Source organism: Chanodichthys erythropterus, chromosome 5 (assembly GCF_024489055.1).
Source record: "Chanodichthys erythropterus isolate Z2021 chromosome 5, ASM2448905v1, whole genome shotgun sequence".
Taxonomy (NCBI): domain Eukaryota; kingdom Metazoa; phylum Chordata; class Actinopteri; order Cypriniformes; family Xenocyprididae; genus Chanodichthys; species Chanodichthys erythropterus.
In genome coordinates, this window is record NC_090225.1 from 40,925 (window position 1) to 56,010 (window position 15,086).

Consider the following 15,086-nt stretch of genomic DNA (forward strand, 5'->3'; position numbering starts at 1 on the left):
ATCAGTGAGAGTGGGATACAGTCACAGTCTCTGCCGCTCAGTGACGCTCTTCAGACTCTCGCGACGCGCTCAGCTCTGACTCGAGGAAGTTTCAATCATTGAAAGGACAGAATCCCAATATTTGCACATTTCCAATATTACTGACCAACCATGACTTTGTTTTTCAAAAATTGTCACATTGTAAGTAAAAATAAAAATATGTACACACACATTCAATATATTTTTATTATTGCAACATTTATTTCTAATTGATTCAAGTATTCATATGCACTTTGTTTGAAAAAAAAAAATCTCTCTTGTAAGGTCATTAACATTAATTAACAATGAGCAATACATTTTTATAGTATTTATTAACCGTTGTTAAAATTAGTTAATAAAAACAACTATTTATTGCATGTTCATGTTGGCTCAAGGCTATAAAAATATTTAGATACAGCTTTTGTATTAAATGTTGAAATTTAACATTTACTACAATCAATAAATGCTTTAGAAGTATTTTTCAAGTATTTTATGTTAATTAATGCAGGTAACTAATGTTAACAAATAGAACCATAAGCAGTAATTAACAGGGCCATCCTGAGCAGAAAAGATTCATAACGCTCCAAATCTTCCTGAAGCAGTGTTTTGAAATCGGCCATCACTAAATAAGTCATTATTTTGTTTTTTTGGCACACCAAAAATATTCTCGTGGCTTTATAATATTAATATTGAACCACTGTACTCACATGACCTGATTTAAATATGTTTTTAGTACATTAATGGATCTTGAGAGAGGAAATGTCATTGCTGGCTATGCAGGCCTCACTGAGCCATTGGATTTCATCAAAAATACCTTAATTTGTGTTCTGAAGATGAACAAAGGTCTTACGGGTTTGGAACGACATGAGGGTGAGTAATTAATGACATTTTCATTTGTGGGTGAACCAATCCTTGAAAGAAGCCGTCGGTCAGACAGCTGAAGCATCATGATCAGTAGACGTCTCTGAGAGACGTGATGTGGAGATTTGCTGTGATTTCTTCGGCAGTGGTGGGTCTCCATGCTCCAAAAGTAACTGTGGATGTGTTAGACAGCATCAGGAAGCCATTGACATTAAAGTGACCGGGAATATCATCAACATCCAGCCAAACGTACACGGCGGGAAAGGAGCAGCGCAGAGTCACGACAAAACTCTGAACAATCCCAGCATCCTTTACAGTGAACTGCAACACACAAATAAAATAAACCTGTCAGTCATTTGAGGAACTTCCTGGATCAAAGTCAGAATTGGAAACGTCTTGAAAAAAATGTGTCTTTTTCCACAAATTTTGTATGTATGCAAATTGTATAATATCCAATGTAAGGCAGTTAATTCTCATATTGTATTTTCAGAAAGTTTTGGAATATTTTTCCTCTCCCCTCATTTGTCACTAACGAAACACAATAATAAATAATTTAATAAGAAGAGTCACGTTGACCTATTAAGATTTTATTTACAATCTACCTTGGAAATATATTTTTTGCTCTTTTTTAAAAAAGTTTTTACAGGTAAATCAATTACAATTGTAACAATATTTCAAGTGTAATTTATGAGATTTGTTGTATTTTGAATCCAATCTTTCTTTGTAAAAGTCAAAGTTTATCAAACTGATTTCAAACTGAAGGATTCATTAGTTTGAATAAACGTTGAATCAAACACTATAATAACATCTTAGTTGATCATTCAATACACTTTATTTTACTTTCAGTCGTGATGCACAGTTTCAGTCGTGACAGTAATGTGTTGGTAGTGACCACATCACATGACACAACTTAACTCACATACTTAAACATATTAAAATACTAATGATTTGCATAACTGTACTAAAATTTTGTTTATTTCCCCCAAATGATTATGTGTTCACTTTTGTCACTACCGGAACAACGATGACATGTTTCGGTCGTGACTGTTTCAGTAGTGACAATTCCTCAGATTTTCAGGCTTCTGAACACATTTAGCTCAGAATGATGATCTATCTGCTGTGAAAGAGAGGCTGTGAGAGGAGGAACACAGGAATATCTCCTGAAGTGTGTTAAAATCAGCCTCAGTGACTCAAACACACACTGTTCCGGTAGTGACGTGAACATGAGAGACGCATTTTTAACAAAGATTCAAGATTTAAAAATAAAATGTAAAATAAATCATTTAACTTCATTTAAATAAATAAATAAATAAATAAATAACAGTGGAAATTTAAAAAAAAAAATTAATTTCAACATTTTCACAAGTGTAAATCTAGGGGTCAGGGTTCAGGATAGACTCCTCCCAATTAGCCTTTCGCCGAGCCCCGCCCCCCTTAGTTACTGTTGCTTTGTCCGACAAGCCGTGGCGATGTCACTACACACGCAGTGTAAAATACATCGCGGAACAAAGAGGATACTGACCACACGTCGACAGACAAAACAGAGCAGGTTACTTTTGATATTAAACAAAGTCCCAGCTTTCAAACCGTGTTAGTTATTAAAGAAATTCAAACAATAAAAACCGTTTTGTTGCTCTTTAATGTGTCGTGACCATGGTCGTGACAGATTGCTGTCGATCCTCACCTCAACCGCTTGTAAAAAACGATCATCTCTTCCTATTAGTCCATGAACATGAGAATGAATGTTGTTTCAAACGCGGAAAGACGTCAATACTCACCATTTTTCAGGTTTAACTCCACCGAGGTTAATCTTTTAACTACTGGCTGCTTTGTCGGACAAAATGGCGGATGCGGCGTTCTGATTGGTTAGATCGCTTGTCAATCAAACTCCCGGCGAAAGGTCAATTGAAAGTACCCAATAAATGATGATTTTATATATATTTATCTTACTGATATTTTAAATAGTATTGTGGGATTCAGTAGATAATAGAAGGATCTTAGTAAAGATCTCAAATTTAAATACTTAAAGGTGCCATCGAATTGAAAATTGAATTTATCTCGGCATAGTTAACAAGAGTTCAGTTCATGGAAATTACATACAGTGAGTCTCAAACTCCATTGTTTCCTCCATCTTATGTACATCTCATTTGTTTAAAAGACCTCCGAAGAACAGGCGAATCTCAACATAACACTGACTGTTACGTAACAGTCGGGATCATTAATATGTACGCCCCCAAAATTTGCATATGCCAGCCCATGTTCAAGGCATTACACAAGGGCAGCCAGTATTAACGTCTGGATCTGTGCACAGACTAGGTAAGCAAGCAAGAACAACAGTGAAAAATGGCAGATGGAGCAATAATAACTGACATGATCCATGATATCATGATATTTTTAGTGATATTTGTAAATTGTCTTTCTAAATGTTTCGTTAGCATGTTGCTAATGTACTGTTAAATGTGGTTAAAGTTACCATCGTTTCTTACTGTATTCACAGAGACAAGAGCCGCCGCTATTTTCATTTTTAAACACTTGCAGTCTGTATAATTCATAAACACAACTTCATTCTTTATAAATCTCTCCAACAGTGTGTAATGTTAGCTTTAGCCACGGAGCACCATCAAACTCGTTCAGAATCAAATGTAAACATCCAAATAAATACTATACTCACATTAGACATGCGGCATGACGAACACTGTGTACAGATCCATTTTGAGGGTTATATTAGCTGTGTGAGCTTTGTTTCTGCAGCGATAGTGTCAAGAGCTCAGGAGGGGGCGGAGAGCACGCGATTTAAAGGGGCCGCAGCCTGAATCGGCGCATTTCTAATGATGCCTCAAAATATGCAGTTAAAAAAATGAATTAAAAAAAATCTATGGGGTATTTTGAGCTGAAACTTCACAGACACATTCAGGGGACACCTTAGACTTATATTACATCTTGTGAAAGAACGTTCGATGGCACCTTTAAATGCTTTTTTAATGTGTTTTTGGTTGTGGGACAGCAGTTTCTGTAGAATGGAAATAACGAGATGTCATTTTCGTTCAGCAGCGTCTATCGCAGCAGACGAGTGCATCAGCGTCTCTCACCGTGATGCCGGGTTTCTGCAAACCTTCCGCATGTCGTGGAGAGCTGAGGAAGAGGTGATTGAGAGGGCTGATCATTTGACCTTCTGGGCTACTGAGGTGAAAGGTGACGACGCAGGAACGCCGAGTGCAGCTCCCACATTGCTCCAGGAGAGCGGATATGGGATGCTGAAACACAAGCGTGCTTCCTCCTGCTTTTACTGTCGTCACATTAGACTCTAGAGAGCAAACGGCATCAAAGCTGCTCCAGCTGAAGAACTTGACCTGTGTGAACATGACCAAAACTGATCAAAATTCATTCATTTACTAATGCAAGTCAACACAAATGAAAGCATGCACTAGTAAGCCTGATATTAGATGTAGTTTGTCCAAAACGAACTGGAAGCATGCTTGAGCTCACGAGGGTGAGTAAACTGTCCCTTTAACCCTGGGTCATTCTCTAAACCTTTGAATAAAACAAATCCTGGGTTATCTTGCTTCACATTTCACACTGCTCATAATTAACAATTAATCCTGGTTATATGTAAACCATTGTTTCACCCTGGGTTAACATTCTCATTTGCATATTAGCAGTGATTGAATCACTTTGAATTAAATCAATAACACGTCAAACAATTTCGATCTAACATTCTGTTCTGCAACAGATGATCATTGTAGCGTATCATAACTTGTGTTACCAAGCGCTGCCATCGTACCGTGGCTTTGACCTTGTGCCGCTCAGAGTGTGTGTCAGAGACGGCGTAAATCAGCAGGTCTCCCTCATCCTCGACCGCCGCCGAGAGGACGGGAGCGTAAAAATCTGCAGCCCAGTAGTGCAGCATCTTCCATTTACCACCAAACTCTGAATGTGCGAGAGTTTTTAACAATTAACTCATAAATGTCCATTAAAATTACATCTGATAAACAAGGATGCTTTCGTCTATATAGAGAGATGAACAATAGTCGTTACAACACAACAAATGCTACACTTACTTAGATTTTTTGTATCGTTTCCAGTCCATTTTAAACCGAAAATGAGATTATTTTGCTTATTTTAAGGAAAAACTTACTTAATTTTGACTTTTTTTCTGAAAACAAGACTAATTTTTACTTGTCTAGAAAATGCTTCTTGATTTAAGCATGTTTAGATATTTGCAGTGTGTTCATTATTCAATTACCTACAGAGGACCAGGATGGCCCCTGCCAGATGTCATTGAGCTGCCAGTAAAGAGTGCCCATTGTATGACCTTTGCCCTCGACGATGTCACTGCGGCTGCGGCGGTAGAACTCTGTTTGAATCTTCACACACTGCGCCTGCATCACCTGATCAAACCAAAGCGTGTGAAATCATCTGACATATACACTACGGTTCGAGGGTTAGGGTCTGTAAGATTTATTTGTGTTTTTGACAGAAGTCTCTTGATCAAGAATACAGTAATGATGTACAGTAATTATACTGTAAAGCTGAATCAGTGTATGAATGTGGTGTTGACCTGAGTGATGTAAAGAGTGTCTCTGTATCTCTGCACCGGGTCGGAGCGGTTGGGGAGGATGTAATGTAGTTCTGCTTGCTTCAGCATCTGCTGATTCCCATCTTCATGATGCTGCCGATGAGACGAGAACTTACTGCTGAAATCCCAGTCTGAAGACACTGAGACCTGGTTGGAGCGGAGGAGTTGGGAAATAAGAAGGCTTATGCATTATGAATGTGTTGTAATTCCATTGTTGGACACTGGGGGGAACAACTGCAGACGGACGCAAGCTTGTGGGATTAATGTGTTTTTGTGCATCGGAACTGTAAGTTTAAAGGGTTAGTTCACCCAAATGAAAATAATGTCATTAATTACTCTCCCTCATGTCGTTCCACACCCATAAGACCTTCGTTCATCTTCAGAACACAAATTAAAAAAAAAAGTTAACTGAATCAATAATAAATTGTAAATGTGTTCAGAAAAAAAAAAAAAAAAAAAAAAAAAACAAATTAAGATATTTTTGATGAAATCCAACTTCCTCTCTCAAGATCCATTTATGTACTAAAAACATATTTAAATCAGTTCATGCGAGTACAGTGGTTCAATATTAAGTGATTAAGTGTTGAGAATACTTTTTGTACTTTTATGATTTTTCAACAATATAGTGATGGGTGATTTCAAAACACTGCTTCAGGAAGCTTTACAAATTGAATCAGTGACTCAGATCTCCTATCAATCTGCTGAAATCATGTGACTTTGGTGCTCTGAGTCACTGATTCGATTCGTAAAGCTTCCTGAAGCAGTGTTTTGAAATCGGCCATCACTAAATAAGTCGTTATTTTGTTTTTTTGGCGCACCAAAAATATTCTGGTGGCTTTATAATATTAATATTGAACCACTGTACTCACATGAACTGATTTAAATATGTTTTTAGTACATTAATGGATCTTGAGAGAGGAAATTGGGTTTCATCAAAAATGTCTTAATTTGTGTTCTGAAGATGAATGAAGGTCTTACAGGTGTGGAACGACATGAGGGAGAGTAATAAATGAAATTTTCATTTTTGGGTGAACTAACCCTTTAAAACGACATCTATGAGCTTTATGATAAATAAATTTGATAAACGCAGTATTGGACTGGAAGCGTCCGGTTTGGATCCCAACCCAACAACAGATGGTCATGTGTCACTTCACACCTAACCTGCACTAGTAGTGTACTTCAAATCTTAAGTGCATTTGTACATGCAAAACTGTACATGCAAAAAATATATTAATGAAATAAAAGGCCACTCAGAGTAGTTGCCTGACTGCATTTCTTAAAAAGTGCATTTTATAATAATGTTGAAGTACACTTTAAATCATCTTTTGGTGTGTTGAAGTAGTACGCTTGTTTTGATGTGTTGCCTAACATACTAAAGCACATGTACAAGTACTTGATTATATTTGATATTGCATTTAAAAGTTAATATACTTTAAATGTACTACATTGCAACTTCAATTCAAATGTGTGAATAACATATTTAAACTAAGGTTTCAATAGAAATTACAATAACCATATTTCAAAAACAATAGAATTATAAAATTACAAAAATTAGTAATTTGTAAGTAATCACTGAAATTACATATGGATATGTTCTTAGATCTAAGACTTTACAAAGTTCAGCTATTGGCTAATTTAATATAAAAGTTAAACTATAAAACATTTTCATTTAATTCCAATTAACACGCAACTGTTTGAAAACATTGCATTCAGTTCGCACTTAAAATATATTATTTCCAAGTATATTATTTCCATAAATATTCTTTTTAGAAGTATGCTAAAGTGTACTTTTTGTTACAAGGGTGTCAAAGAAAGACTATTTTTTTATTGTACTTATTTAATGTGCTCTGATGAATTGTTGAATTAGGCCCAAAGTGTGTTTTTCATAAACACTGTGGAATGTAAACATCCTTGTATTCTTTCATGCTAGAGTTGAGGGTACTTTCTAACCTCTTCACACCATCTCTCGTCTATGTCTTCCTCCACTGTCGCTGTAGCTTGCACGTGTTCCTGTTCTGTATTTCTTCGACTACCTTGTGAATCGACATCCCCAGAGCACGGCTGCCACCTTGTGGATAAACTAATTACTGCAAAACAATTTAACAGCACAGTACGCACTTCTGGTGTCGAAATTCATGTCACATGCACTGTGCGTTTGTGGCGGAGTCTGAACTATCTGCTTGTTCAAACAATCGAAGATGGAAAGTCTTTACTAGTGCAGTTCAGTTTGGTTCCACTACTGGCATAAAAAGGACACACTTCCCCTTTTAAACTAGTGACATTAGTCGGATTTGCGGTCACAAAAATAAACCAGTAAAAGCAGAAAGTACCTTACGGAGGGTGGAAAACGAAGGCCAGGACTGGAAGCCGTACTCAGAGGCGAAGCGCGTGCGTGGGAAAGCAGTCCAGTTCCAGCAATCGTTGTAATAGCTATAGTAGTGTGTGTCGCCATAGTGGGGGTCATAGGGGTCATGAGCCACCCAGCCTTCCTTCTCTGACTCGACCCCATTGGTTGGGCTGGACACTAGAAACGGACGCGTGCCGTCCTCCTGAATTAAAGCACAGCATTCGCTGATAACACTGAAGGCAGAAGTGTGATGTAAGTCTGTGTGTGTCAGTCTCACCTGCAGCACGAGGTCTCTGATGTTCTCCACGTACAGACTGACGTAATCTCTCACGTACAGCGGCCGCTCGGCAGCAGAGATGTTGAACCAGTCAGCTGCCATGGCAGCTTCATTCTCGTTGTTCCCGCTCCAGATGACCACAGACGGGTGAGATTTCAACCGGCGAACCTGAAGCACAATAATAAAATAAAAGTGCAAACAATGCCTGGTGGGTCAGTGAGATAAAGCTGTTTTTCTGAGCATCAGATCTAGGACTATCACGATTGCAATTTACCGGTGACGAGTAACCAGGAAAATACGGGAAGTGGCACATTCCAGGGATGAGAATCCCATCTCTGCATATGCTGTGAGTTTGGATCGATTCTAATGTTCATCTGGGAACGCAATGAGCCATTTCATCAGATTTGTGAGGTAAATCATTTATAAACCTGTGAAATGTTCATTGTGATTTCAAAATAAAAGTTTAAACTCTCACTCTAAGTTTGCATGTTGCATATTCATATTCATTAATTATCACAGTGGCTGTAGCATTTCTATTGTAAATAAGTGGCCAAATATTAAAGATTAAGTAAAGATTTGAATCAAACAAGGATTAGATCTGCTGTAAGGCCGTTGGCGCCCTCTGCAGGCATTTAAACAGTGCTGTTCTATAAAACCATTTTTGATACTTTATTTGAACCAAATATTATTGCCTCATTGTTATCATATATGTGTTTTCAGTCATTTTAAAGGCTTGGGCCTATTTTTATTACCACAAAAAACCCTATTACTCGATTAATCGTCAAAATAATCGGCCGATTACTCGATTACCTAAATAATCGTTAGTGACAGCCCTAATCAGACCTATAATTTAATAAAAAAATGCCTCTTCTATGGCGAACATTAATAATTTCTTCTACAGAAAGCTGAACAAATGATTTTTTATATATTTTTGAAGGGGGAAAAATCATGTTCATGCTATCATAATGAAGAAATGTTTTATACCATTTTTTCTTAGAATAAAGTATTCTAATAAACCTGCTTCATTTCTTAAAGGTGCCACAGAATTGAAAATTTAATTTTTCTAGGCATAGTAGAATAATAAGACACAGTGTTTCCTCCTTCATGTGTACATCTTGTGTGTGAAAAACACCATGGAAAAAAGGGCGAATCCCAACACAACATCGACTGTTACGCAACAGTCGGGATCATTATTATTTACGCCCCCAAAATTTGCATATACCAGCCCATGTTCAAGGCAAGCCTCATTCAGAATCGAATTTTAGCAAACATCCACAAAATACTGACGTGATCTGATGTGCTGCATCACCAACAGTTTGTAAAGATCCATTTTTAGAGTATATTTATATTTGCTGTAGGATTTATGCAATGATTAATGGAGTCGTGAGCACGAGCATTTAAAGGTGTACACACCCCAAATCAGCGCATTTTTAATCACACCCCAAAACAGGCAGATAAAACATGGTATAATAAAAAAATCTATGGGGTATTTTGAGCTGAAACTTCACAGACACATTCAGGAGACTGATATTACATCTTGTGAAACCTTTAATACTTGAAAAAACTAAACTTTTTTATTTTATGATGTACATTTTTATTATTTCTGTATTTAAAATATTTCTATTCAGCTTTAGTTTATTTTTTATTTCAGTACTTAAAATTTGTTATTTTATTTAAGTTCTTTGAAAAGGCAACACCTCATTTTATTTATATAATAAATAAATGTTCATATTTAGTTTGAGCTTTAGTTTTATTTAACATGTTATTAACCCATTTTTAATCATTTTAGTTAACATAACATTAGCTTTATGAAAACACAAGGTCGTAAAATGTCATGTGGTGCGACACTCCAGAAACGTAATAATTTATGATATTTGTAATAAAAAACAGTTTTTTCAAAAGAAATATTAAGGTGTGTATTCAAGATGGAAGTTTTATTAGAATGTCATTCCCCACATGATATTCTACAATCTTTCCATTTAAACTTTTTCCAGACACTCTCACATGTCCTTGACCCTTTCATTGGTCATTTATTAGAGGTGAACACAAAATATACTGATGCGAACCTGCTGTGTGACTTCCTCCCTCACGGTCTGTATAAAATCCTTCTCCGTAGGGTACAGCGCACAGGCAAACATGAAGTCCTGCCAAATCTGACACAAGAGCAAACAAACGCATTGTATTTAAAGCGTGTCGCAGGTGGAGCACTTCATATGACAAGCTTACCATGATTCCATACGTGTCACACAGGCTGTAGAAGAGGTCCTGCTCGTAAACGCCGCCCCCCCACACTCTCAAAGCGTTCATATTGGCCTTCTGAGCAGACCGGAGCAGGACGCTGATCCTGAAATCACAAGATCATGTCAGAATTAAACAGAATTCACTCAACTAGGCTGTTTTAGTGTTGGTGGGCTGTAAATCTTCTCACATGTCAGCGGTAACCTGGTCCTGAAAGGCATGGACAGGAATCCAGTTCGAACCTTTCAGGAAAATTGGTCTCCCGTTAATCCGGAAGTAGAAGCTGAGGCCAGGAGAGGACGGGATGGGCTCCTGGATCAACTCCACTGTGCGGAAAGCAACCTGAAATAGAAAACCACAACAAAAGAGTGAAACAGATGCAGAAAACAAGAATAACGGAGATAGATGTTACCTTTCGCTGCGCGTTAAATGTCTCTCCACCCTCCACCTTGATCTGTATCTCCAGCTCATAGAGAGGCTGCTCTCCGTGTCCAAACGGCCACCACAAACTCACACTCTTGAAGTGAACACATTATTTATCATCATATAGAGTGATATTAGCTCAGAAATGAGGAAAACATATGATATGACACAGGAACTGATCTCACCTTGTTGATCTGCAAAACGAAGGACTTCCTGCTCTGTCCAGGTGTGAGAGACAGATGAAACGCCTCCGAATGTAATAACGGTATGGACACGAGGACGAGAGCCTTCGATGCAACAACAACATCGAAGAACATCTCCACTTCAACATTCCAGCTTGAATTTCCAGAGTCTGCATACAGGGAAAGAGATATGGAGAGGAATATGGGAAAAGAGGGAATTCGCACTTTGCATGTTGATTTGTTTTGCTATTATATTGATGTCTAAACCCCTTCTCATTCATATGCAAATATGTGTGTACCATATTTTGGAACTGTGCTAAAACTTAGAACCCTTAAAGTGTTGAAGACCTCTAGCCGAACTCCCTTCCAGATGCCCAGAGTTGGGAAAGATGGACCCCAGTCCCAGCTGAACGAGCTCTGAGCCTGACACAGACACACGCCGGAAAGCAATAACAATTATTTCAATTCATAGAATTAAAATCAATTCAACAATCAATAAATATTTTTACATAAGTTTATTCATTAAAAAATATTTCTAATTAATCAATTAAATACATATTTATATAATTAAACTTCTATATATTTTTATATAAAAATTTATTATAAAGGGCCCTTATTATGCTCATTTATAATCTCATCATTTTGTTCAGGGAGTCTACTAGAACAGGCTTACATGATTTAAAGGGTCCTTGATTATGATTTGACTTTTTTTACTTTAGTTAGTGTGTAATGTTGCTGTTTGATCATAAACAACATCTGTGAAGTTACGACGCTCAAAGTTCAATGCAAAGAGAGATATTTCCTTTTACGGAAATCACTGTTTAAGGACTACAACGAGCTTCGTCCCGGATTGATGACATCACTAACCCTAAAATTTACATAAACCCCGCCCCGAGAACACACAACAAAGGGGGCGGGGCCATGTCGGGCTGTTTTAGAGAAGAGGAAGAGTTGTTGTAGTCGAGTGTTGTTGTCATGCCGTCATTTTACACCAAACGAGGGTCAATTCAACACAAAAGATGAACATGACGGCACATGCTAGTGGATGAGTTGAATCAACTCCACAGCAACTACATCAATTTATCCACTAACCATTCAGAAACGTCTAAAAGTTGTAACTTCTTCCTGAGTCTCTCCATCAGTGTCGACTCCGGTTTGAACAATGTAAGGCTGAACACTTTCCTCATTTTGGCTGCGTGAGATTCTCCAGCTTTGTTGTTGTTGAGCTGTTAAAGCTCCGCCCTCTTCTGGAAAGGGGGCGGGAGCAGCAGCTCATTTGCATTTAAAGGGACACACACAAAAACGGCGTGTTTTTTCTCACACCCAAATGGGGCAAATTTGACAAGCTATAATAAATGATCTATTACGTGGAAACATATCTACATTACGGAAATAATGGCAGAACTACAAATGAGACGTTTTTATGTTTTGTGAAGTGTTTTCTGTTAGAGAGATTAACTCTCGACTTTGTAACTTTGCAGATTGTTTACATGCACGAACAGTTATATTACACACTAAAAAAACAGTAGGTTCCCAATTAACAACAACAACAACAAAAAGTATCACAATCTAGGATGAACGTGGTTCTTACCTTTCGGATAAAGTTGACGTGACACTCTCCTTTCTGTACCGGAGGAGGACAGTCGGGTGGGACTCTGTACTCAGTGTGGGCACGACTCCTCTGAGACGCGTACGTCACCGCCGACATAATCCACACCTGGAGAACATTCTCTTGATCCTTGAGCAGCCCAGTAACTTCAAAATCCTGAAGAGAAACAATGACTTATTTCAATAAAGCCTTGTGCATTATTACAGTGTATGTCCATCTATAAACATACAAACAAATAACAACTGTAAAAACTTTACATATCTGTGAAACATATTGTCTGTCTTTCCGATGACGACTCCATTGAGGGAAACGGTAGAGATTGTGTCGACTCCTTCAAACACCAGGACGGCTTTCCCTTTCCCTCTGTAAAGAGCATGTGATATTTAACCCGTGGGCATGTCTGAATATAATTATGGTGTCACATGATAAACAACTTTTTAAAGTGGTCGTGAATTGAGAAATCAACTTCTCCTTGATCTTTTGATATATAAGAGGTCATTGTACTATAAGAATATCCTGTAAGATTCAGGACAGAAATCTTCCTTGTTAGTCCAATAAAAGCTTTTATGACAGCAGACCCACAGAACGACTGATCCTGTCATTGACAGGTGAAACTCCGCCTCCACAGAAGAAATCAACACCCACTCCATCATTTCAGCATTAGCCCCGCCCACTGGTGTGTCAGTGAGATGAGAAGAGCGATACAGGACTAAAATAACATTACCTTTCAAAGGATCCTAATGCAGGAATATGATAATTTATTATAAATATTTTTAAATTATATATAGAAGGCAATCAAAGAATGCTCACTTTACAATCGCTGGAGCTGTCAATCAAACAGAACGAGTTTATCAGAGACTGAGTTCTGGACTCGTGCCAAAACTCCCGTTTTATTCAACAAATCTCTTATTTACATCGAGTTTGCACTGTTAGTTATAATGAAAGCATTGGTTAGTGTGCAGAAACTGAGTTTCAATGACGAGATTGCTGCTTTCATGAGCTCAACAACATGTCTGTGATCGACTACATGTTCATCACTGCAACCTTGATCTAGATATAATCAATACTTTTCATGATTAGTTAACTTTGAGAGCTTTAATAGTAAAAATGTGCTAAAAGTTTTCGAGAGAGTAATACTGAGCTATTTCATATGCAAATACGTCAGCCAATCACAGCAGTGGGCGTTTACACTGAAGTCTCACAGAGACACGCCCCTTAAAACAGAGCGCTCAAATCAGAGAAAAAAAATCAGGGTTTTATCTGTAAATTATGGCCATTTTTGATGTGAAAATCACACTATCATTGTAAGTGTATCCCAGGAAACATTATAAAATGATAAAACAACACAGTTCATGACCCCTTTAACACTCCAGCTCTGAATCAGAGGGTTTCTGACCTCACGTGAGCAGGCACTGAGAATGATGTAGTGTAGGTCCAGTTGTCCAGTGAAATCCATCTGTAGTTCAGGTCATTAAACCTGTAATATGGATCCTGTTGACGCAGAATAAAGTTAATTTCTCAGTGAATGACTCTGAATGGAAGAATGGAAGTGTGTGTGTTCTATACCGAGATGAAGCCCTGGCGCTGCAGAGCAGTGTGAACACAGCCCGGGACCTCGGCGCTGACAGAAACAGAGGAGTTCGAGTTCAGCAGCTTCCATTCCCCGTCCAGAGAGAAGATCTCCAGAGAAACCGCCTCGAACATGCAAAAGCACGCAAAGCACCAGACCGCGTGATTCATGCCAACTTTACACCATCAAACTCATCTCTGACCACCTGAAGCCGTAAACACTGCCGCACTTCCCGGTTCAAATCAAAAGCAGAAAGACGATCAGCTGATCTCTCACGTGGAAGCAAAACATCCGGTGGCGTTTGGGTTGTGTTTGGGATGTGTTTTGATATGACAGCACACAGACATTTGGAAAACGCGTTTCTAGGATGTTTCCTGTCAGATGTCAAATAGACGTTTAGAAAATGTCTTTAAGATGTTTATGATTTATCAGATGTTTGTATTTCCAGATGAAATGATCTTTAACAGACTTGCAGATGTGATGTATATTCTTCAAAAATAAGAATAGCTTTTCGAAGTGAGGACTTTTATTATGCCTGCACTGCACTGCTGTGGATGTTTCTGTTTGGTAGCCTAATTATTTATTTATCTGTTTATACTATACTTTTTTTTAAATCTATTTGTATGTGTTCCCTGTTCCCCGTTTCCGCCACAAAAAAAAAAAAAAAAAAGAAAGATTAATTGCGACTTTTTATCAGAATTGCGTGATATAAAGTCCGATTTCTGAGATATAAAGTCGCAATTAATCTTTATTTTTGATGGCGGAAACGGATAGATATCTTACCAGAAAATGACTTTGGTAGAAGTTAAAGTCACTGTTTAGAATGTTACTTGACAATGAACAATACTTTTATTAACCTTATTTAATGTTACAAATGGACTCTTATTGTAAAGTGTTTCCATTTCATATAAATCCAGTCATGCTTATTGCTTAAAAATGACCATCTTTACACACAAAGGCATAGCATGTGTCTATTATACTGTAA

General features: G+C 37.7%; 1 protein-coding gene across 3 annotated transcripts; it reads right to left on the reverse strand.

Annotated features, from left to right (window-relative positions):
• Nucleotides 1-281: 281 nt before the first annotated feature.
• Nucleotides 282-14,330, reverse strand: manba (mannosidase, beta A, lysosomal). 3 transcript variants are annotated; one of them, XM_067385554.1, is made up of 17 exons: nt 14,098-14,330; nt 13,928-14,022; nt 12,789-12,894; nt 12,514-12,687; nt 11,222-11,345; nt 10,926-11,092; nt 10,730-10,834; nt 10,508-10,659; nt 10,306-10,423; nt 10,146-10,232; nt 8,080-8,247; nt 7,786-8,004; nt 5,438-5,602; nt 5,123-5,267; nt 4,661-4,806; nt 3,969-4,229; nt 282-1,200 (listed from the first exon to the last, which is right to left on the reverse strand). In XM_067385554.1, exons 1-17 carry the CDS (start codon nt 14,269-14,271, stop codon nt 970-972), a joined length of 2,637 nt encoding a protein of 878 aa, XP_067241655.1. In that variant the 5' UTR covers nt 14,272-14,330; the 3' UTR covers nt 282-969. The 3 variants fall into 3 exon arrangements, with proteins under 3 accessions (XP_067241655.1, XP_067241656.1, XP_067241657.1); XM_067385555.1 differs by lacking the exon at nt 10,146-10,232; XM_067385556.1 differs by lacking the exons at nt 12,789-12,894; nt 13,928-14,022; nt 14,098-14,330 and having other exon boundaries at nt 11,271-11,345; nt 12,514-12,553.
• Between the last annotated feature and the right edge of the window lie 756 nt (nt 14,331-15,086).

What these genes read in the sequence shown, in the direction of transcription:
- manba (XM_067385554.1), bottom strand. Translation starts at nt 14,271, where the DNA reads ATGAATCACGCGGTCTGGTGCTTTGCGTGCTTTTGCATGTTCGAGGCG. An exon ending in CGTTTTCCACCCTCCGTAAG is followed by an intron (nt 5,603 to 7,785) that starts GTACTTTCTGCT and finishes CGCTCCAACCAG; the next exon opens with GTCTCAGTGTCTTCAGACTG. An exon ending in TGCAGAAACCCGGCATCACG is followed by an intron (nt 1,201 to 3,968) that starts GTGAGAGACGCT and finishes TGTGTGTTGCAG; the next exon opens with TTCACTGTAAAGGATGCTGG.